This window comes from Leucoraja erinacea, chromosome 2 (genome assembly GCF_028641065.1).
Source record: "Leucoraja erinacea ecotype New England chromosome 2, Leri_hhj_1, whole genome shotgun sequence".
Classification (NCBI taxonomy): Eukaryota; Metazoa; Chordata; class Chondrichthyes; order Rajiformes; family Rajidae; genus Leucoraja; species Leucoraja erinaceus.
Window position 1 is genome coordinate 38,726,739 of NC_073378.1, and position 21,314 is coordinate 38,748,052.

Sequence of the window (21,314 nt, forward strand, 5' to 3'; positions counted from 1 at the left end):
ACCTTATGCTTAAGGTAGGGGACAAGAATTAAAGTTACCCCTGTCACCCCCCTTCACAAATAAAAGCCCTCCAAACTAACTGATGTTTTTAAGCAAAAACAGATGTTTAAAATCCGTCTCCCGGTCTCCAGGGAAATAGACAGCAGATTATCATAATACAGACCTGGGAATGAAAAAGTGAAATAATCCATATTTTTTTGGCGCCAAACGCGAACTTGGTGCATTGACGATTTCTTCACAAAAATGGCCGGTTTTCGGAGCTTTTCGGTTTCTGGAACACCGGATAAAAGGTTGTGCACCTGTACTGAACATTCAAGGGGGCTAGTTTGTTACTATTCAACATTACAGGATAAGTTAGTGATGGCAGATGGTTTATGGAGATTTGAAGTGTTAAATGTTATTGATTTGTAGCATGCTGGATACCAATTTCCACATTTATTTGCCATCAGGATGTTTCAAAAGCCCATTGTTGAGGCTAACTGGGAGCTTTGATTAAGAAAAACGAATAAGAAATGAAGATTTATATATAGATTAAAATATAGATTTCTTGTCTGGAGTTCCAGTTCAGTTTTCCCAGTTGATCAGTCTGAAGAAGGGCCGGCCCCAACCTGAAATGTGGGCTTTCCGTTTCAGTGCATAAGCACTGCCTGGCTCACTGAATTCCTCCAGCATTTTATTTTTTGCACATATCAAACCTGATAGCTTTGAATAATGATCCCCTGTTGTCTTTTGGTCCATAGTTAACTCCAGCGTACACTGGTATAATGCATGATAAATTTATTTGAGGTGCAGTTCTTTGAGGTGCAGTTCAAATCTATTTGAGGTGCAATAGACCAGCAGGTCTATTCAGAAATATTAACTACAGAATGTATTTCGTTTTTTTTACAATAGATGTATGAATTCTGATGTATAGGTATTGATAAAATTCAGAATTAAATGTAAAGCAATAATACCTAGAGGCTGGTGCAGCATCTGCTTGCCGGAAACAGTGATGCAATGTAAAAACTGATGTGGAATATAATTCTCACAAATTATGGGCAATCTGCAGTAATTGCAATTTAATGCATTCTTCATTATATACTGAAGTGCTTTTATTATCATGCATTATCATGCATTTATTAGTTCTCCTGTAGCGTATACCTCCTTTTGTAGCGTATACCTCCATTTTTCCCAATCATTGCCTATGGTTGAATAAATAAATACAATTGTAAGCACTGTGAATCTGACCTTATGCTTAAGCAATTTCAGAGTTAAATGTATCCTGTCAAAATCTTTTTAAAATAAAAATCCACATGCATGTTTTTTGAAAAACAAAACCTTTAATCCTCCAAACAATGAAATACATGGATGCAGATTATCATAATAAATACTGGGAATGAAAAAGAACTGAAATAATCCATATTCTTTTTTGTGGACAATTTGCATTGACGCATTGGTGATTTATTCACAAATGTATTTTGCAAGTTTTATACGTTCTAGATGACATCAAAAGGTACTGGATACTCAAATTTGTATATGTTATGCAGTAAATTATGCAAAATAAAATATTTTTTATTGCGGTAATAGCACTAATGCCCCTTGAAATGTGGAGAATTGTGCTTGAAAAGTAGATATGGTTTGCACTTCCTTTTAACCATCAAAATTAACAAGTTTGCTCAGTAAAGTTAGTATTAACTGCAGCAGATCTTGTTTAAGAATTTTGCATTTTCATCTGGGCCCTGATATGTATTTGGTTGCTGCCTTCCTTATATTGCAGAGTGATCCAAGATACTACTTTAGGGCAAGGCATTTATTGAATATTAATTCAATAATATAAATAAGGGTGAGTATCATTGGTCTCAAAGAAAAGTTCCATCTGTTGTTTTAAGTATTTACAAGCATCTGGATTGTTTAGTATTTGAGGATTAAACCTCCAAAACAATTTTTTATTGAACATTCCTTCTAGTTTTAAGGAGAAGGTTAACGGAGAATGATCAGAAATGACACTATTATGATATTTAGAGTAAAGGGGATTAATTTCCCCACCGAATCAGACAACTTGATTTTGTGTCCACCAGGAAATAGTCGATACGTGTATAGGTTTTATGTATTAATGAATAAAAGGAATATTCCCGTCCGGCAGGGTTTGTAATCCTCCATACATCTGTTATATTTGAATTTTTTATGTATGTATTTAAAAGTTCACTGGATTTTGATTTTATAGTATGTCTCTTTTGTTGGGCAGATTTATCCAGGTATTGATCCAGAACGCAACTGAAATCTCCCCCGATAATCACGTTTTGGTGATTGGACTCAGAGATTATATTCAGGATTTTATTAAAAAAATTACGGGTTATCAAAATTAGGAGCATAAATATTTACCATGGTGAGTGGAGTAGAATGTATCTCTCCAGAGACTATAACATACCTCCCCTCTTTGTCTGCGATGGTGTTAGATCCATTTATATTTCCAAAGGCATTTGACACATCAGAGGCTGGTGCATAAATTAAGAGCTCATAAAATTGGAGGAAATGTGTTAGGATAGATTAAAAACTGCGTCAGAGAAAACAGTTTTAAAAAGTGACTTAAAAGCTGTTGTTAATTAAGAAATATATCAACAACATTCAAAATAGCATTTGTTGCAATTCTGTTTCAGATTAATACAATATATCAATTCAATAACTGAACAAAATATTCAAATTTTTTTGACATTAGTTAAATATTTTCAATATATTGAATAAAATTGGGTTATTTGGATTATAGGAAAGCGCACATTATTTTAATCTTAGAGAACAGTGGAAATATGTTTCAATGTATTTTTTTATTTCAAAATGCAAAATATTAGGCTTACTCATTTATGTCCAATGTTCTAGCTGGAGTATGGTACAATGGGGCGGCATGGTAGCGTTGCTGCTTTACACTGCCAGAGACCTGGGTTCAATCCTGACCATGGGTGCTTTCTGTTCGTAGTTTGTACGTTCTCCCCTTGACTTGTGTTGGTTTTCTCCGGGTGCTCTGGTTTCCTCCCACACTCCAAAGACATACAGGTTTGTAGGTTAATTGCTTTTGGTAAAATGGTAAATTGTCCCTAGTGTAGTGTGTAGGATAGTATTAGTGTGCGGGGATCGTTGGTCGGCGCAGGCTCGGTGGCCAATTTTTTGTTATGTTTGAAGAGCGTTTTATGTGTTTTTTCTGCGGCCTACCTACTGTATTGGCGCGGCCTTTCCTGCCGGGACCGACCAGAGCTCCAGCAGCAGCGGCGCAGCGTTGGATACATCGCGGGGCGGGCGATGCCTTACTGGGGATCGCTGTTTGGAGCTCCGGAGTGCTGGGCCTGCTGCACCTACATCGCGGAGCTGTGGTTCGCGGAGCTCCCAACGCGGGCGGCGCTGACCAACATCGTGGAGTCCTGCTACTCCGCCCGGCTCGGTTGTGCACTTCGGGAGCCGCGGACTCCGGTGGGAGGTGGCTGATCTGGAGGTCCGGGCCGCTGAGGATGTTCTCCGTCGGGGTTCGGCGTCGGGGTTCCATCGTTTCCGGCGAGAGGACCTGAGCATCGGGCCACCCGTGGCGGCGACTGCGGGTGCTCGGGAGGCCCCGACCACGGGTGAACATCTGGGAAGATCGGCGGGAGGCTGGCTGGAATATGGTACCTTCCTTAACTTTGGTGCCATTGTGGGGTTATGTTGTGTCGTGGACTTCTGTGTTTGTGCTTTTTTTAAAAAATTTAAATCATTTATTTTTTTATTGTTTATTTTTATGTTACTTGTCTGTAAGAAAAATCCATTTTGTTGTCTCATGAGATAATGACAATAAATTGAACAACAACAATACAACAACAACAAAGGGCCTGTTTCCACGCTGTATCTAAGCAAAACTAAACTAAACTTTTATATTTGCCATCGTAGCCTTTAAAGCTGGGTTTTGATTGCGACGTTATTGTGGAAGGAAGTTTGTAGAAATTTGTGAAGCCTCATCCATAAAACAACATTGGTTTAAATGAAGCAACAGGTTTCCTATAAACTTTGCTTCCAATAAAATGATTTCCCAAGAGAGACTTCTTAATATTCTCAGAGGGAAATGGACCGGCAGACTCTCACAACCCAAATGTTATCTGTACATTTCCCTTCCCATAAGTTCCTCAAGCATTTTACTTTTTGCTCAAGATTCCAGTATGCGCAGTCTCTTGTGTCTCCAACTTGATATTCTCCTGCTGTTAATGATCTATTGAGAGAACAATCATTTTGCGAAGACATGCATTTTTGTCCAGAATTTAAATTATGATTGTGAGGTTAAACTGAACCTCCTTTCAAAACGAAGGGATTTACACTGCAGTTTGGGGGCAGATAAAAACAAGGCGGGATAGGTTTTGATTAATATGAGTTGTGATCATTTATTTTCTACTCATTCATTGTGGAATAAAGACATTGCTGGCAAAATCAGCATTCTTTGTCAATTTCTAGTTGCCTCTGCCAATGATGTCACATGTTTTGGCGGAATCATATATAAGCCAGCCTGGGTGAGATTGGGGAGATGTCCTTCCTTGAACAACTCCCCCCTCCCCCCCCCCCCCCCTCAGCTTCCTCTGATCCAAAGGAAAAATAAGTGCCTATCAAGACTCTCCACATGTGGACGTTCTATCCTAGGTCAACCTTCTCTGTACTCTCTCTGGTGCATTCCTATCCTTCTAATGTATGAGTGTTTGACAGCACTGGGCCTGTATTCGCTGGATGTGGGAGAGGTGGGGGCCTCATTTAATAGTGACAGGCCTGGATGTGGAGAGGATGTTTCCACTAGTGGGAGAGTAGGATCAGAGAGCACAGCCTCAGAATAAAGGGGTGTACTGTTAGAAAGAAGATGAGGAAGAATTTATTTTAGTCAGAGGGTAGTGAGTCTGGAATTCATCGCCACAAGATGGCTGCGGAGGCCAAGATTTTGGATTAATTTAAAAATAGCGGAGTCATGGGATATGGGGAGAAGGTAGGAAATGGGTACTGATTGGGGATGATCAGCCATGATCACATGGCTCAAAGGGCCAAATGGCCTACTCCTGCACCTCTTGTCTATTGTCTATTGTCTAATGATTAAAATTCAACTTGAAAGGAGAAAAATAACCCAAATATTGTTGGAGAGATCCATAGTTGGATTTAATATATGTGAGGCTTGAGAAATTAAGAAATATTTTACCATGGTGGCTTGTAACTAATATATTTACAGTTGACGTTGTTATGACAAAGGCCAAAATGAAAATAAACCACTGATTATGAATATGTATTGATAGGACTATATATAATCAAAAAACTAAAATTGCTGAAGTAACTCAACAATTCAGGCAGCATCTCTGGAGAACATGGGTAGGTGTCGTTTTTGGTTGAGATCCTTCTTCGGACAGATAATGATTACATATAATTATCTCATTATCGGCTACAACTAATTAAACTTTTTCAAAATTATTGGAATCGTTTGGTTAGATTGTTGCTTTGTACTTTGCCATTTTTCATCATGTTCAGTGTCACAAGTCCTGAGATATCTTTCAAATAGACTTGTCGTGAATTTCCCAGTCAAAACATCCATTGTAACATATTGACTAGTTCCAGGATAAAGAAAGCTACTTCAAATTATGTCGTTATGTCAAATTCATGTTCAGGAAGTCTTTAAGGCCAACGTTTTGAAATGCACTAAAATATTTTCTTTCTTTTTTCTGAACATAGGTGGTGCTTCCAACATTTATTTTAGAAAAGAGATCATTGCTGGAAATGTATGCAAACTTCATGGCCCATGCAGACATGTTTGTGTCGATCACGTCAGGTACCACAGCTGAAGAAAGGATTATTTGCTTTGTGGAATATTACCTGACTGCATTCCACGAGGGCCGAAAGGGGGCAGTGGCAAAAAAACCCTATAATCCAATCATTGGAGAAACTTTCCACTGTTCCTGGAATGTGCCTAAAAATAAAGTAAAAGCCAGTGGAGTCAATAGCACTTTAACCATTGCCAAGGACCAGTCCAAGATCCATCAGGCCTTTGAGACTTGCAAGGACTCTACTGAAATCTACAATGTGAGATTTACAGCAGAACAAGTGTCCCATCATCCACCAGTTTCGGGTTTTTACTGCGAATGCAAGGAAAGAAAAATGTGTGTAAATGCACATGTGTGGACCAAGAGCAAATTTATGGGGATGTCCATCGGGGTCACGATGGCAGGGGAAGGTAAGAAGAGTTTTGAAATGAATCAATTTAGATCTAACTCTAATGTGTCGTGGTGGATTGCAAATAGCTACAATAATGAGTTATTATTGGCTACTTACAATCAAATTTCCGGATGTAATTTTCATTCGGTGCCGATCCAAATTCGATATTTATGTCAGATTGTCATCAGCACAGAAGCAGGCCCTTCAGCCCACCTTGCTAATGCTGACGATTAAGAACCTTGCTACACTAATCCTATTTACCAAACCCTGGTACGCAGCCTCCTATTTCATGATGATTGAAGTGCACATCCACATGTTATGAGAATACCTGCCTCTACCACCTTCCTGATTTCATCCTATCTCTGGCATAGTGGATTACCTCACATTTGTCCACACTATGCCCCTTCTGTTATGAACGCCACTCCCTAGTGAAGACTCTCTGCATCCTCCTCAGATCTTCCCCTGCCACCCAGCTGTGAATCATAAACAAACTTGATTATATTACGCTTGGTCCCTTCATTTCAATCATTGACGAGGATATGTGAACAATACCCTACTGGTCATAGCTTCTTGCATGCTATTTTCTGTCTGTTAATCAATTTTCAATCAAGGCCTCCAATCCCTGTACTTAGATTTTGTTCAATAATCTCTTGTGCGGCACCTTATGAAGGCATTCTGAAAGTCAAAATAGAGTACATCCAATAGTTTGGCGTTATCTATTGTGTTTGTTACAATAACCCTTAACAGTTTTGTTAGACATGGTTTTCCATTTTCAAATGTAAGTTGACCACCCATTTTCTAAGCAACCAAGTAGCACTTCCTTCCAGCATATTCCCTTTTAGGTGTTAAGCTAATTGGTCTGTAGGTCCATGGTTTCTCTTCCCCTTTTCTTAAATGAGAGGATTACTGTGCTGTCTTTCAGTGCCAGAGTCCATGAAATTTAGAAAGGTGACAAGCTGCGCCACATTCCAATGACGTACAAGTTTGTAGGTTGATTGGCTTTATTAAAGATTGTAAATTGTCCCAAGTGTGTGTAGGATGACTTTAGGGTATGGGGATTGCTGGTTAGCGCGAACTCGGTGGTCCGAAGGGCCTGTTTCCGAGCTGTATCTCTAAACCAAACCAAACTAAACAAAAACTAACTAAACCAAACTGAACTAAACTAAACTAAACTAATCAGGTGTGCACACTATGCTTTGCTATCTATATATTACGAAAACTCATCTTGTTTGTTTCTATGCGTGTGTGTCTGTGTGCCTGTCTGTGTGTGTGGATGTCTGCCCATGTGCCTGGAACGACACCAAAACGGTACACGATACCGCTACAATTGTTGCACCACCTTACTTACAATTGGACTGTCGTGTCGTGTATCAAGTTTTGTTCAGATTGATGGTATATTTTACAAGTTATTCACATTTAAAACTATAGAAAATCCCACTTTGAAAAAAATGTATTTCATCTGCAGTGGCAGTTAGCAGCTATAAAGTCACAATGGGATCCCATTTACATAAACTGGCCGTCAGCAGTGTTACTCCCAGTGCAATGAGAAATTTGTAACATTGTTTTAAGGAGAGGAAGGGAGTGGGGGAGGGGAGGAAGAGAAATGTTATTTAAACATTGTGTTTAGTGGGGCAGAGTGGGATAGGGGAGAGGTGAGGAGTGGGGGTGCAGGGAGATAGAGGGAGAGAGGGAGTGACTGAGGGTAGGGGAAAGGAGAGGGAGGGAGAGGTGAGGAAGGGAGTGGAGGAGGAGAGGGGAGAGAAGAGGGAGGGTGAAGATGAGGGGAGGGAGTGTTGGGGATGAGGGGTAATGAGCCGTGCCTTCACAGTTGGGGCTACGAGCGAGTGGTGGAATATTGCGTTTGGAGACTAGCCCTCCCATGTGACAGGGACCCAATGGGTCCCACTTGGTCTTGCCTCTTTTAAAATCTTGGGATGCAGGTGATAAGGTCCTGGGAATTTATTCACTTTGAGTTTCACAAATTTCATGGCAATAAATTACTTAATGATTCATGTGCGGTCATACTAACGTTATATTTTTTGGATTTGGATTTTTCTGATTTGGCTTGTGTGTAATCATTTTGCGTTGGATACATGCAACTGATTCCAGCTACAAACAGATAGATAAAATTGTTTCTGTGGAACATTTTACTCATGGACTACTACTTGGTACTGAAACATATCCACTGTATGGTTTTGTAGCATCTTCAACCTAATTAACTGTCCGATCAAACAAGAACATGGAGAAAGTAATGGCATCAGAACCGAATGTAAAACAAACTGTTCTTCAAATATTTGTTGCAGACATTTAATTCTACATTGTCCTCTGTTTTCAATATAAAATGTGCAGGAACAAGAGTATACGGAAAAGAAAGATCACTTTATTTGTAATATTGCTCTTTCATTTTCTCTCCCACAAAATTCTTCTTCTGATATTCACTTGTTCTACTTTGCATTCTGTCAGATTTCAATTTTCAGTGCCTTCCCATCTTTTACAGGTGTCCTTTTCCTTGGAGAACATGACGAGGAATATGTTTTTACACTGCCTTGTGCCTATGCACGTTCCATACTGACTGTTCCCTGGGTAGAACTGGGAGGTAAAGTTAATATACACTGTACCAAATCGGGATATTCTGCTGCTGTCACATTCCATACCAAACCTTTCTATGGAGGAAAGGTCCACAGGTAATTTATAAATAATTTTATGTATTGGTACTGCTGTGAAATGTGCACCTGGTTGTAGAAAAATCTGACTTTGTAATGCATAAAGTCAGCTTATTTTGTTAATAGACATTAGGTGCAGGAGTTGGCCATTCTGCCCTTTGAGTCAGCACCGCCATTCACTGTGATCATGGCTGATCATCCACAATCAGCACCCCGTTCCTGCCTTATCCCTTGACTCCATTATCTTTAAGAGCTCTATCTAACTCTCTCTTGAAAGCATCCAGACAATTGGCCTCCACTGCCTTCCGAGGAGATTGATTATCCATAACCTGCTGAAATGTAAGCAGGCGTTATTTCATGTTATGAGAGTTCTTCCTGGGAACCTTCGAGCAACATAGTACTTTTGTGACAAGTGTGACTTTTCGTAGTAAATGTGAGCGTCAATTCAAGTCAATGAAAATCGATTTTTTTCAGCAACTGCCGGCACCATTGACTGACGTAACATGTGACTGAAAAATACGCGGCGTGATGACGTATGACGCGCGGTGTTTTTTCAAGTGTCACAACATTTTTTTTGTAGCCGCTGGATTTTGAAAAATTCAAAATCTTTTGGCGACACTGACATGACGCCGGCAAAATCGCCAAGTGGGACAGGCCCTTTAAGGGTCTTTTGCCATCACTTCATTTTCCTTTGATCGTTTTGTGTTTGGAAATTTTTCTGTTTTCACTAATCAAAACAACCATGGCCATAGAAAGCTATAATGGGTAATATGTTAAATGTTAGTTGGATTATTTGATTTCCAACTTTATCTCAAGATTTAATCTGCAAAAGGCAGGTGAGACAAGTTGGATAAATTAGGCAATTAAATGGCAGTAAGAAAAAAGAAACCAACTATATAAATGGGTATATAGACATTAGCTAAAACAAATTAAGAACACATTTTTAGTTTACATAGATACGTAGACAATAGGTGCAGGAGTAGGCCATTCGGCCCTTCGAGCCAGCACCGCCATTCAGTGGGATCATGGCTGATCATCACAATCAGTACCCCGTTCCTGCCTTCTACCCATACCCCTCGATTCCTCTAGCCCTAAGAGCTCTATCTAACTCTCTTGAATGCATCCAATGAATCGGCCTCCACTGCCATCTGAGACAGAGAATTCCACAAATTCACAACTGTGAAAACGGTTTTCCTCATTTCAGTTCCAAATGGCCTACCCTTTATTATTAAACTGTGGCCTCTGGTTCGAGACTCCACCAACATCGGGAACATGTTTCCTCCATCTAGCATGTCCAATCCCTTAATAATTTTATATGTTCCTATAAGATTCCCTCTCATCCTTCTAAATTTGAATGAATACAGGTCCATTTGCTCCATTCTTTCATCATATGACAGTCCTGCAATCCCAAGAATTAACCTTGTGAACCTACGCTGCACTCCCTCAATAGCAAGAATATCCATCCTCAAATTAGGAGACCAAAGCTACACACAATACTCCAGGTGAGGTCTCACCAGGACCATGAACAACTTTAGACGGACCTCTTTGCTCCTATACTCAACTCCTCTCGTTATGAAGGCCAACATTAGCTTTCTTCACTGTCTGTTGTACCTGCATTATTACTTTCAGTGGCTGATGAACAAGGACACCCAGGTCTTGTTGTACTTCCCCTTTTCCTAACTTGACACCATTCAGATAATAATCTGCCTTCCCATTCTTGCCACCAAAATGGATAACCTCACATTTAGCCAGATTGTACTGCATCTGGCATGCATCTGCCCACTCACCCAACCTGTCCAAAAATTGACCCTGCATCCTCATAGCATCCTCTTCACAGTTCACTCTTCCACCCAGCTTTGTGTCATCTGCAAATTTGCTATTGTTACTTTTAATTACTTCTTAGGTAGACAAAAATGCTGAAGAAACTCAGCGGGTGAGGCAGCATCTATGGAGGGAAGGAAATAGGCAACGCTTTGGGTCGACACCCTTCTTTACTTCTAAATCATAGATGTATATTGTAAATAACTGCAGTTCCAGCACCAAGCCTTGCGGCACCCCACTAGTCACTGCCTGCCATTCTGAATGGGACCCGTTAATCCTTACTCTTTGTTTCTGTCTGCCAACCAATTTTTTATCCATGTCAGCACCCTGCCCCCAATACCATATGCTCTAATTTTGCCCACTAATGTCCTGTGTGGGACCTTATCAAAGGCTTTCTGAAAGTCCAGGTACACTACATCAACTGGCTCTCCCTTGTCAATTTTACTTGTTGCATCCTCAAAAAATTCCAGAATATATTCCAGAATTTGTTCAGAATCCAGAAAAATTCCCAAAATTCCAGAATTTGTCAAGCATGATTTCCCTTTCACAAATCCATACTGATCCTGTTACTGCTATCCAAATGCATCGCTATTACATCTTTGATAATCGACTCCAGCATCTTCCCCACCATCAGGCCCTGGGGATTTATCAGCCTTCATCAGTCCCGGGATGGAGGGCTGTCATATGCTGAGAGAATAGAGCAGCTGGGCTTGTGCACTCTGGAGTTTAGAAGGATGAGAGGAGATCTCATTGAAACATAGAAGATTGTTAAGGATTTGGACATGCTAGAGGCAGGAAACATGTTCCCGATGTTGGGGCAGTCCAGAACCAGGGGCCACAGTTTAAGAATAAGCAGTAAGCCATTTAGAACGGAGACGAGGAAACACTTTTTCTCACAGAGAATGGCGAGTTTGTGGAATTCTCTGCCTCACAGGGTGGTGGAGGCAGGTTCTCTGGATGCTTTCAAGAGAGAGCTAGATAGGGCTCTTAAAAATAGCAGAATCAGGGGATATGGGGAGAAGGCAGGAACGGGGTACTGATTGGGGATGATCAGCCATGATCACATTGGCTCGAACGACTGAATGGCCTACTCCTGCACCTATTGTCTATTGTTTATTGTCTATTCAGTCTCATCAGTCTACCCAACACCATTTCCTAACTAATGTGAACTTCCTCAATAACCCCAGGTCCTCTGTCCCCTAGTACAACTGGGGGATTGGTTGGCTTCACTAAGGAAGACACAAACAAAGTTGCTGTTCAACTCGTTTGCTATTTCCTTGTTCCCCATAATAAATTCATCTGTTTCTGTCTTCAAAGGACGCAAATTTGCTTTAACTAATTTTTCCCTCGTCACATACCTAAAGAAGCTTTTACTATCCTCCTTTATATTCTTGGATAGCTTACCTTCGTACTTCAACTTTTCTCCCCCTATTGCCTTTTTAGTTACTTTCTGTTGTTCTTTAAAAGTTACCCAATCCTCTGGATTCCCGCTCATCCTTGCTATATTATACACCGTCTCTTTATTATTTATACTACCTTGACTTCGCTTGTCAGCCACGGTCGCCTCTTACCCCCCTTAGAATCTTTCTTCCTCTATGGAATGAAATAATCCTGCATCTTCTGGATAATTCCCAGAAATAACTGCCGTTGCTGTTCCACCGTCGTCCTTTTCCAGTCAACTTTGGCCAGCTCCTCCCTCACGCCTCCATAGTCCCCTTTGTTCAACTGGAATACTGTCACTTCCGATTTTACCTTCTCCCTCTCAAATTGCAGATTAAAACATCACTACCTCCTAATGGTTCCTTTAGCTTGAGTACCCTTATCAAATCCGGTTCATTACATAACACCAAATCCAGAATTGCCTGCTCCCTGTTAGGCTCCAGTACAAGCTGCTGTAAGAATTAATCTCGGAGGCACTCTACAAACTCCCTTTATTGGGGTCCAGTATCAACCTGATTTTCCCAGTCCACCTCTCCCATAACCACCATAGCATTACCTTTATTACATGCTAATTTTAACTCCTGATGCAACCTGCATCCTACAGTACATCCAGGCTACTGTTTGGGGGCCTGTAGATATCTCCCATTAGGGTATTTTTACCCTTACATTTCCTCAGTTCTATCCACAATTACTCTACATCTTCTGACTATGTCGCCCCTCGCAAGGGACTGAATTTCATTCCTTACCAACAGAGCCACCCCACCCCCTCTGCCCACCTGTCTGTCTTTTTGATAGGACGTATACCCCTGAATATTCCGTTCCCACCTCTGATCCTGTTGCAGCCATGTCTCTGTAATTCCCACAGCATCATACTCACCAATTTCTAATTGAGTCTCAAGCTCATCCAGTTTATTTCTTATACTTGGTGCATTCAATATCTAACACTTTTAATTCGGTATTCACCTCCCCTCTCACACCAGTTCCTCTTTCACCTGACCTTACTGTCTTATCCCTTCTTGAACTTCCCGTCCCATTAATTCGGGTGTATTTCGTACCTTTTCCTGCACTCTTTTCCCCTTTAACTCCATCCTTATACTCCTAATTTGTCAACCCCTCCTCGCTATTTAGTTTGAACCTATCACTGTCGCATTAGCAAACGTGGCAGCCAGAATGTTGGTCCCCCTCCAGTTAAGGTGTAACCAGCCCCTTTGGTGCAGGTCACCCCGACCCCAGAAGAGGTCCCAGTGGTCTATAAATCTAAATCCCTGCTCCGTGCACCAGCCTCCCAGCCACACATTTAGATCCTTTATCTCCCTTTTCCTGCCCTCGCCAGCACGAGGTACAGGAAGCAATCCAGAGATAACCACCCTAGAAGTCCTACTTTTCAGCCTTCTTCCGAACTCTATAAACTCACATTGGAGAACCTCCTTCCTCTGCTTCTTGACGTCATTTGTGCCCACATACACAACTACCTCCGGCTGCTCACCTTCACTCTCGAGGATGTTCTGAAGTCGGTCCGAGACATCTTGAATCCTGACATCAGGAGACAACACTCCATCCTCAAATCTCGCCTGCCACTACAGAATCTCCTGTCCACACCTAGGACAATGGAGTCACCCACCACTATGGCTCTGCCCGACGTCGGTCTCGCAGGTCGTGTCTCATTGCTAGGATTGGAGCCGCCGACCTGTCCACCGCTCGGACTGGAAGCGTTGTCCGCCCCAACAGCTCCCAAGAGCTGTTTCCATTAGGTACAGCCACCGGGTTCTCCTGCACTTCACGTTTACTCTTCTTTCTCACAGTCACCCACCTTCGCTCTTCCTGTATCCTTGGCGTGACAACCTCACTGAAAGTCTTGTCCAGGAAACTCGTTTTCCTGTTTGGCCTGGAGGTCATCCAACTGCTGCTCCACTTCCCCAAAATGTTCATTCAGGAGCTGCACCTGGACACAATTTCTGCAGGTTTAGTTTCCAGAAGCACCAGCGGTGTTCCCGACTTCCCCCATCCTGCAGGAAACACACTGTACCAACATGCCTGCCATTTCTTCAGTGGAGAAAAAAAAAATCAAAAATCCCAAATTTCAATCAAGTGTAGTCTCCTTGCCTCAGCCTCCTTGCCAAAAACTCTTGAGCCAAAGACTCACACTTTACTCACCAAGGCTTTAACATCTGCAGCCAATCCCCCACACTCGCTCCTTCACCTGCCACTCCTCTCCTGACCTTGAAGGTTTCCTTTAGAGATGCAGCATCGAAACAGGCCCTTTGGCCCACCGAGTCTGCGTTGACCAGGAATCCCTGCACATTAACCCCTGATTGCGGGGGAGGGAGGATGGTGGTTGTGGCTCACATCAAGATTTTCCACAGCATAAAGCTCGTTATCTGCATGTGCATCGTTGAAAAACATTCACAAAATGCTGGAGTAACTCAGCGACCCAGGCAACATCTCTAGAGGACATGCAAAAGCTACTTGAAGGGTCCTGACCCGAGACATCAACTGTCCATGGTCTCCAGAGATATTGCATGACCTGCTGAGTTACTCCAACGCTATGCGCCTTTTTTTGTAAAGCAGCATATGTAGTTCCTTGTGTCTAGTGGTCGAGTGGACTTTCCCACGTTATGGGACTTTCCTATCAACTGTTATCAGGGAACTGAACCATCTCATATCAACAAATCCTGGCAGAGAGCGGTCCTAAGCTTCCCATCTCCATCTACAAAATCCTGGTCCTCAACAAAGCCCTCCAGCCTCCCCCCCCCCCCCACGCAGCCGCCCGACTCATCACGGTCCACACCAAATCAGCTGGCACAAGTCAACCTCCGCAGTCAGAGCCTCCAGGGCAGCTCCCAGGCTCAAAACAATCCGCATCTTCCAGTCCCGCCTTAACTGGCTTCCCATCTCCCCCCGGATCACCTACAAAATCCTGTCTTTAAATTCCTCAGTCCTACAAAGCCCTCCTCTACTTGCATCTGTAAGGTGTCCCCTCTTGAAAGGCCCCATATAAAATCACTGACGTCCTCTCCCCAGACTACCAACCCTCACGGTCCCTTTATCAGATCTGTACACTGTGAATGACTCAATACAATCATATATAGTCTCCTCTCTTCATCCACACAAGTCGACACCTCCGCAGTTTTTGGGGTTACAGAGCAATCCTTCTCCAGGGCAGCTCCCAGGCTCTGCTTTGGTGCCACCTCCTCCCCCCCACAACTGATTCATCCGCATCTCTTCCTAACTCCATCCCGCCTCAAGACCCACCTCTTCACCTCTGCCTATTCTTAGCCCCACGTCCCCCTCCTCCCATGGCTATCTTACACTTCTTCCCACCCTGCTTCTGTACATTAATTCCTCCTCATATTACGGATGAGGCGTTTGAATCTGAATTCTGGGAACGGGGGTTCCCCTTAAATGAGGCCCGTGGGTCTCTTCCATAGTCATGTCTCTCTCCCCACCCCGCATTCCCCCTATTTCATTCCGCTTACATGTTTTTCCTCTGACCCACACTTGCTAAATTTTTGTAAGGTGTCCCTCCATGAGACTTCTTGAAAGGCGCCCATAAATAAAGATGCATTATCCCTTTATTATTTCCATTACCTGCCTCTTCAACCTCATGGAGTCCCTGCTCTAGATGTCTACCTTATACGGTGAGACCAAGCGGAGGTTGGGCGATCTTTATCGGTTGCAATAAATGTTCATTTCAACTCCCTTTATCTCTCTCCTGTATGGCCACAGCGAGCAGCACTGGAAATTGGAGAGTCATATTCCGTTTGGGGAGTCACTGTGAATTCTCCCACTCCATGTCTCCTCCCCTCTCAGCCCCCCTGCTGTCTCCTCCCATCCCCCAGCCTTCTGGCTTCCTCTTTTCCCTTGTCCCCACCCACCCCCGCCCCCGATGGTTTTCGGCCCGAAACGTTGCAATAAAAAGCTATTCACTGTACCTCGATACACATGACAATGAACAAAACAAAACAAAACAAAAGGGTTATTTATTACTAAGTAACATGACATGAAAGTGCCAATCGGCAATGTCATATTGGATCTCAACATCATCATACAGGTCTAAATCATAAAGCATTTATTTTTTGCACATGATTACATTTTTAAATTTGTAGATTTGCCAGCAATTTACAATTTGAGTAATGTTAAAATTCAGATTATGTTAAAAGCAGACTGTTAATAAAGTAGCCATTCCACCATTGACCCCACCCCATCTGCATTGTCTGCTTTTTTTGTCTACCTCCATCCATCATCTCCTCAGCCACTACCTCACTCCTCTCTGACCTTGCTCCATCTGCCTGTGATTCTTTACCCCTCCTCGATCCACCAATCACTTGATTCTAGTCTCGCTATCACCGCTTTACACTGGCAATCTGCCCTTTCCACTCTGAGTTCCGATGAAGGGTCTCGGCCCAAAATGTCAACATTTCCTGTCCCCCACTCCCCAATAGGTGTTGCATGACCTGCTGAGTTTCTGCAGCAGTTTCTTTGTTGCTCCATATTCCAGCATCTGCTGTCTCTTGTGTTTCCATTATCTGCAGATTGTTACCAGCGGGGTCCGTGTCAAGCTTAGATTGAAGGTTGCAAATCAAATAACCCTTGCCATTCACTGTCAAGCTCGTTAGTGCAAATCTAGATACATATTCCTCTATGATATGACCTTAAAGCTAAAAAACAATTTGTACATAGAGCAAATTAATGTTCTAAAAATACCTGATCATTATTTTGGGATTGTAATTATAGAGGGTTATTAAAAACCAGATTAACCGTCGCTATGCCTTCATTAAAGTAACAAACCCTTTCCTAAAAATGTTCTGGAATATTTAATTTATGTTATATTAAGGCATAAATGATTTTGCTACAAACTGATTTCTCTTGCGTGAAATCTCTCTTATAGATCATAAATTTTATTTTGAATTCATGGTCCATGATTGAATATTGAAATTCTTGCAGAACTCATTGACAATATATAAACAGTTATTTGTGTACTCTAATGATCATATTCTGAATCTTCTTGATGTAACTTTAATGCTAACTGTTAATTTAGAGAAACAATTCAATTAAAATTATAATCTATTATAACACAAGCTGGAAATATTAGTTGTTGTGTGGACAGATGGGATTAGTTTATCATTGTGGCAAAATATTCCACTTTAGAATATGATTGCATAAAGTAATCTCAAACTGTACATTGATTATAGAATATATAACAGTACAGCATAGGAAAAAGCCCTTCGGTCCACAATGTCTCTGCTGAACATCAATGGTTCATTTTCTCATACGCACCTGTTGATTGATACAAATACATCGATAGATGCTCCTGAACACATCATCAATGACGTAACCTGGGGTTATTGGGTGTTTCGGGTCTTTCAACATCAGACACCCTCACCCAGGCGACCCAGCCGTGGTTGATCAGACCACGACTTGTGTTCAGGTGGCATTCGCTCCTCCCCATGGACCTCCTCTCCTGATACAGAGCCATCTCGAGGCCTTCTCTGCTGCCTTTGTGGTGTTCTTGATGGCCCTTCTCCTCGCCACTCCGTTGATGCCTAGTGCACTCAAGGCTTTGTAGAGCGATTGCCCTGCAAAACCTCTGCAGCCAACCTCGATGGGCATGCACCTTGTCTTCCAGCCCTGCTTGCGGCAGTCTATGACCAGCTCTTCATACTTGGCCATCTTCGACGTCCTCGTCAAACTGATGCCAGACTGCCGTCTTGCAGGCTTGAGGCCATTTGACTCGAACCTTCTCCGGAGAACTGTTCCGTGGGACTAGTTGCGCCACTTGGAGGCTTCGGGCTCTATGGGGTGATTCCGGGCCCGGCTCCTCCTGCATCTCACCAGGTAAAATACCTGTACGTTGTGACACTCCCTGTCCCTCCAAACACTTCATCCGGGTCTGGTGAATCTGCAGGCATCGGCTGTTCTTGCCGAGTACAATGACATTTGACCTAAGTACAATGACATTTTTTAGCGTTAAGTTCAGTGATAACCCTTCTACACATCAGGTGCAATAATGTTAAGTATAAGAGTATAGTAGTCAGTCCACAAGAGTCGCCAAGGTATAGGCGACAACTTGTACCCTTCAAGTCCCAAATTTGAAAAAAATGTTAGAGTATAAACTTGGCCATATCGACCCATTGTCCTGGCATTGCCTGCCACTGGGTCAGAGTTGCAGAGATCAGCCTGGCCAAATGATGTGTCATTGCCCTCCACCACTGCTCCACCGTTCTGTGACGCTGCAGGCCACATCCGTGCCATGTGCTGGGCCACTTGGAGCAACGTCCGATCCAATCGAGCCCCTGGCTACATCAGGTCCTCCAACGGCCCACTTCACCCACTCCGACGCCTCCTCGACATGGGCTTCAATGGCTATCGCTCAGCCTCTGTGCGCTGGGGTGCCTCCCGCAGGTGACCTCGAGCACCTCGGAGGGCGCAGGAGATTGAGCCCCCTGCCTGCTCACCAACATCGTTCTTTTCCTCCGCCTGCCGCCACCATCTTGAAGGGATTGACATGATGCCAAGATAAACTAATCTCCCCTGTCTCAACATGATCCAAGAGTTAAGAGTGTTTGATTATCATACGTACCGAAACGGAACAATGAAATGCCTACTTCAATACTCCGCCTTCATTCACCACATATCCATGTGCTTATATAAATACCTCTTAAATTGGCACTGTACACTTAATAACAGCTGAGAGGTGTTGGTGGGAGTTCTGAACAAGTTTGCTTGTTTAAGTAAACAGCAACATGTTGTATGTGGTGAACATTGACATCAAGGATGTGGATCCACATGCAGGCCAGTTTCAAGATGTTCAGAGACGAGAGGTGGAGGTGGTATATTTGACTGTAAGAGAAATACAGCAAGAGCAGGATGGGATTTAAACACGAGAATAAAGTTTTACATTTAAAGCTATTCATTGTGTTTACTGGGGATGTAGATCAATAATTGAATTCCCTTCTATTTATTTCACCCTTTTGTTGACATATTTTTGTCCCTGTAGAGTTACGGCTGAGGTAAAGCATAATCCTACAAACACAATTGTGTGCAAGGCACAGGGGGAATGGAACGGAACTCTTGAATTCACATATAGCAACGGTGAAACAAAAGTGATTGATACGACCAAACTGCCTGTAATAAGAAAAAGAATACGACCCATCAAAAAGCAAGGATTGCTGGAATCAAGGTCTGTGGCATTTGAACATTTATATTTTGTTGAATTATATGTAATTTTTCAGATATTAAAATTAAGAATTTTTTTTTGGTCTTAGAAACATAGACATAGAAAATAGGTCCAGGTGTAGGCCATTCGGCACTATGAGCCAGCGCCGTCATTCAATATGATCATCCAAAATCAGTACCCCGTATCCCTTGATTCCGTTAGCCCTAACAGCTAAATCTACTCCCTTGAAAACATCCAGAATTGGCCTCCACTGCCTTCTGTGGCAGAGAACTCCACAGATTCACAACTTTCTGGGTGAAAAAAGTTATTCCTCATCTCAGTCCTAAATGGCTTATCCCTTATTTTTAAGCTGTGACCCCTGGTTCTGGACTCCCACAGCATAGGGAACATTTTTCCTGAATCTATCCTGTCATCCCAGAGAATACAAGCTCAGTCGACCCATTCTTTCATCATATGTCAGTCCCACCATCCAAGGAATTAACCTGGTGAACCTACTCTGCACTCCCTCAACAGCAATAATGTCCTTACTCAAATTAAGAGATCAAAATCACACACAATACGCCCGGTGCGGTCTCACTAGGGCCTTGTATAACTGCAGTAGGACCTCCTTGCTCCTAAACTCAACTCCTCTCACAATGGCCAACATGCCATTAGCTTTCTTCACTGTCTGCTGTACCTGCATGCTTACTTTCAGTGACTGATGTACAATCAAACCCAGGTCACGTTGCACCTCCCCTTCTCCTAATCTAACTCCATTCAGATAATAATCTGCCTTCCTGTTCTTACCACCAAAGTGGATAACCTCACATTTATCCACATTATACTGCATCTGCCATCGTTCTGCCCACTCACCCAACCTGTCCAAGTCACCCAGCAGCCTCATAGCATCCTCCTCGCAGCTCACACTGCCACCCAGCTTTGTGTCATCCGCAAATTTAGAGTTGTTACATTTAATTCCTTTGTCTACATCGTTTACATATATTGTAAATAACTGGGGTCCCAGCACCGAGCCTTGCGGCACCCCACTAGTCACTGCCTGCCATTCTGAAAAGGACCTGTTAATTCCTACTCTTTGCTTCCTGTCTGCCAACCAGTTCTCTATCCATGCCAATACCAATACCAATAGACAATAGGTGCAGGATTAGGCTATTCGGCCCTTCGAGACAGCACCGCCATTCAATGTGATCATGGCTGATCATCCCCAAATTCCTGCCTGACTCCGCTATCTTTAAGAGCCCTATCCAGCTCTCTCTTGAATGTATCCAGAGAACCAGCCACCACCGCCCTCTGAGGCAGAGAATTCCACAGACTCACAACTCTCTGTGAGAAAAAGTGTTTCCTCGTCTCCGTTCTAAATGGCTTACCCCTTATTCTTAAACTGTGGCCTCTGGTTCTGGACTCCCCCAACATCGGGAACATGTTTCCTGCCTCTAGCTTGTCCAAACCCTTGACAATCTTATATGTTTCAATAAGATCCCCTCTCATCCTTCTAAACTCCAGAGTGTACAAGCCCAGCCGCTCCATTCTCTCAGCATATGACAGTCCCGCCATCCCAGGAATTAACCTTGTAAACCTATGCTGCACTCCCACAATAGCAAGAATGTCCTTCCTCAAATTAGGGGACCAAAACTGTACACAATACTCCAGGTGTGGTCTCACTAGGGCCCGGTACAACTGCAGAAGGACCACTTTGCTCGTATACTCGACTCCTCTTGTTATAAAGGCCAACATGCCATTTGCTTTCTTCACTGCCTGCTGTAACTGCTTTTTGAAAGTCCAGATACACCACATCCAATGGCTCTCCCTTATCCATTCTACTTGTTCCATCCTCAAAAAATGCCAAAGGATTAGTCAAGCATGATTTCCCCTTCATAAATCCTTGCTGACTTTGACCGATCCCGTCACTGCTTTCCAAATGCGCTGCTATAACATCTTTAATAATCGACTCCAGCATCTTCCCCACTACCGATGTAAGGCTAACTGGTCTATAATTCCATGATTTCTCTCTCATTCCTTTCTTAAAAAATGGAGTTACATTGGCT

General features: G+C 42.8%; 1 protein-coding gene across 1 annotated transcript in view; it reads left to right on the plus strand.

Annotated features, from left to right (window-relative positions):
• LOC129708996 (oxysterol-binding protein-related protein 10-like) overlaps positions 1 to 21,314 on the plus strand; it is a 161,227-nt gene that overhangs the window by 128,230 nt on the left and 11,683 nt on the right. The window contains exons 8-10 of the mRNA XM_055655128.1: positions 5,692 to 6,190; positions 8,669 to 8,855; positions 19,093 to 19,275. Of these exons, the coding sequence (XP_055511103.1) occupies positions 5,692 to 6,190; positions 8,669 to 8,855; positions 19,093 to 19,275 (869 nt within the window). The remainder of the gene's footprint in view (positions 1 to 5,691; positions 6,191 to 8,668; positions 8,856 to 19,092; positions 19,276 to 21,314) is intronic.